We start from the raw sequence: 2,784 nt of genomic DNA, 5'->3' as shown, positions 1-2,784 counted from the left end.
CGGCACGACCGCCGGCACGAGTGCCCAGCCCGGCGGGACGGGGCCGGAAAAGGGGAAAGCGTTTAAAATCAGACCTCTCCTCGTTCAACAGTAAATGGGATTTAAAAAAAATAGATATATATTGACACTATAAATACATAGATAAAGCTGGATTTCAAGACAGGTTGGACGATCTGATGGTTTTGCAATTCTGATAAAAGTTCCTTCGAGTGCCTATAAGTTATTCAGCCACTGAACTATTTTCTGGCTAAACTGCTATTTTACTTGTGTAAAAAGGTGTGGTGCAAACTTGTGCTCACATTTCTTATAAGATCCCAAAAAGAAGAAAATTTCGGATTTCCAGACTTTCCAATTGGCTTAAGAGTCCGTTCGCAGAACGCCTGAGCCGCATCCTCGGGATTCTCTCGAGGACAGGATTCAGAGCTGAGACTTGTTGCCAGGATTCTCTCTGTGGCCTCTGTGGTTTTTGCTCTATTTTTTTAACCCTTTTTCTTTCCTTTTTTTTTTTTTTTAAAAAAAAACCCTTTAAATAAAGTTTTATTTTCTAATATACATCAAACAATTTTCATGCAAAGCAGCAGTCATGGAGACATCCAGACTTTCCAGGTTCCTTGTTTCCATGTATACTCAAAAAAAATGATCCATCTTGATCTGACTTTGATTGAGATGCTTTGTGTTTTTCTCCTCTTGCCTTTTCCAACCGGATCCTGTATGAACACAGTCAGTCCTTGGGCCAGTCTCTGCTCCCTCCAGAAGAGCCTTGGTATTTATTTGTGTCCAGAGCCTTTCTTGCTTGTTCTCCCTCTGAATTCCCGAGAGTTCGTGCAATCCTCTGCCCTTTGCCGTCCGCGAGCACCGCGACCTTTCTTCAGCTCTCAATAGACATGGCACCAATAAGTTGCTCTACTTTGTATGCCAGACGCTGCCTACGTGCCTGTTCATCCTGCTCCAGAGCCCCGATGAGCTGGTACAGGAAAAGTAAACAGGGAGGAAAGGAGAGAAAGAAGCAGTGTGTGAGAGGGTGTGGAAGGGGTGGGTGGGCAGCAAGATTAAACGTGGATGTGTGAATCTTAACGAACGGCAAAGCCATGCGACGAGTGCTTCGCCGTGCCCGTGGATGTCTCGGACTGCCCGGTGCGTGCTACCCACACGGCACGATCGTTCCCGCTCCTGTACTCTGGACTCCACTTTTTTTGTCTCATTTAGCACGAAAGTTATGAGGTTTTTAAACCGTAATCGGAAAATAGCTGTGGCATTGTATGACAAATGCATACATGCAATTAAATGACAAAACCCTTCCTTTTAATGGCCATAATTGCAAAATAGGTTCTTCTTACACTGAAATGAAGGGGTGGAACAGATGGCGAGAACTTGGTTTCAAGTGATGCATTCGTTAAAGGAGCTCACGCTGCCAGGGATGCTGTGCAAACAGCAGTCTGTGTCACTGCAACATGGGATTTGCACCGTGCCGCTCCCAAAAGACAGGGATGTTTCTGGGAAGCTTCAGTGGGCCATGATGGTTTGCCGTGGCCGTTAGGAGCGGGCTGCGCTGGGCATACACCAAGGCTGAGGAACGCAGTTGCTCCCACAATATTTTAGCTCTCAATCCCTTGGGAAGTATGCTAGAGGCACGGCCAGGACCCAAACCAATTTGTGCATGAAGAGGACAGAGCAGGGCAGCAGCAGGGCAGCAGCAGCGCAAGCTCTGGCGGTACTGTGTCGAGGACGGAGCTCTGCGGGGTGGCAGCAAGGGGGTCGCCGCACAACCCACTACCTCGCAGAGCGTGACCCCTCTCCCACGCCCCAGGGGACACCCACCTCTTCGCTGTACTTGCTGACATAGGAGTAGATCTCGTTGAGCGCACTGAGCATGTTGAACTCGGCGGAGTGCAGGCGCGACTGCTCGGCGAGGTAGGCGTTCATGTCCTGGTCGCTGATGGCCGGGAGCTTGGCGATGTCTGCGTAATACCTGCGCAAAGGAAGGGCCATGAGAAACACGGGAGGCTCCAAGTGCCCTTTTTCCCCTTGGGATTTAAACTAAGCTCTGCAGGGACAAGGACATCGTTTTGCTTTGTGCTTACGTCCAGCAAAACAGGACCCTGGTTTGTAACGAGCCAAAAATAAGCACAGTGACACTCGGCAGGGCTGCGCGGTGCCACTGGGTCAGTGCCAGAGCCCCCGTCCCACACCATCGGCCTCCGAGAGCCAAACTGCTCGGCACGGGAGGTCGGGCAGGGCTGGAGCGCCCAAGCCAGCCCAGCACCCACTCACCTCTCCACCCAGCTCTTGTAGCTGGGGATGTCCTTGGCGTACAGCAGCTTGTTGGAGGGGGAATCCTTGCCCAGGCGGTGCTCCGAGGTGGAGCAGGAATCCATGAAGGTCTGAGCCACCACAGAGAGGCAGGCGTCCGTGATGCTGCCTTTGTGGATGTCAAACACGAACTGGGGGTTTTTGATTACATTCACCCAGAATCGGAGAGGGAGGCTGCAGGGAAATCAAGAAGCAAAATTAAATGTTAAGACAAAAGCTAGGAATGGACATTCACTGTGCTTTGTGTTTACAAGCAGAATACAAACAGTGGGAAGCAGCAAGAGTTGGAGTAGTAGCCAGGCCAAGTCCATCAAACACCAGTTAGCCCAGTCCTGCCTGGCCTGCTTGTGATGGGACCAGCTCCACCTGCTCTGGGGCTGCACTGCGCACCCCGGGAGCTGCTCTGGGGTCCGATCCTGCACGGAAGGGCGGAGGAGGCGAGAGCCAGGCAGGCTGTCCGTGCCAGGGCAGAGC

General features: G+C 51.4%; 1 protein-coding gene across 1 annotated transcript in view; it reads right to left on the bottom strand.

Annotated features, from left to right (window-relative positions):
* Positions 1-544: 544 nt before the first annotated feature.
* Positions 545-2,784, bottom strand: part of LOC104507927 (plexin-A2) — a gene marked incomplete at its 5' end in the record, with an annotated part of 13,682 nt that continues 11,442 nt past the window's right edge. The window contains 3 exons of the mRNA XM_010149364.1: positions 545-964; positions 1,819-1,969; positions 2,272-2,484. Coding sequence (XP_010147666.1) covers positions 869-964; positions 1,819-1,969; positions 2,272-2,484 — 460 coding nt within the window. The remainder of the gene's footprint in view (positions 965-1,818; positions 1,970-2,271; positions 2,485-2,784) is intronic.

The sequence above is a fragment of the Eurypyga helias genome, unplaced genomic scaffold, assembly GCF_000690775.1.
Source record: "Eurypyga helias isolate BGI_N326 unplaced genomic scaffold, ASM69077v1 scaffold19073, whole genome shotgun sequence".
Classification (NCBI taxonomy): Eukaryota; Metazoa; Chordata; class Aves; order Eurypygiformes; family Eurypygidae; genus Eurypyga; species Eurypyga helias.
Note: the sequence above shows the minus strand (reverse complement) of the source record. Positions and strands in the feature narration are given on the sequence as shown.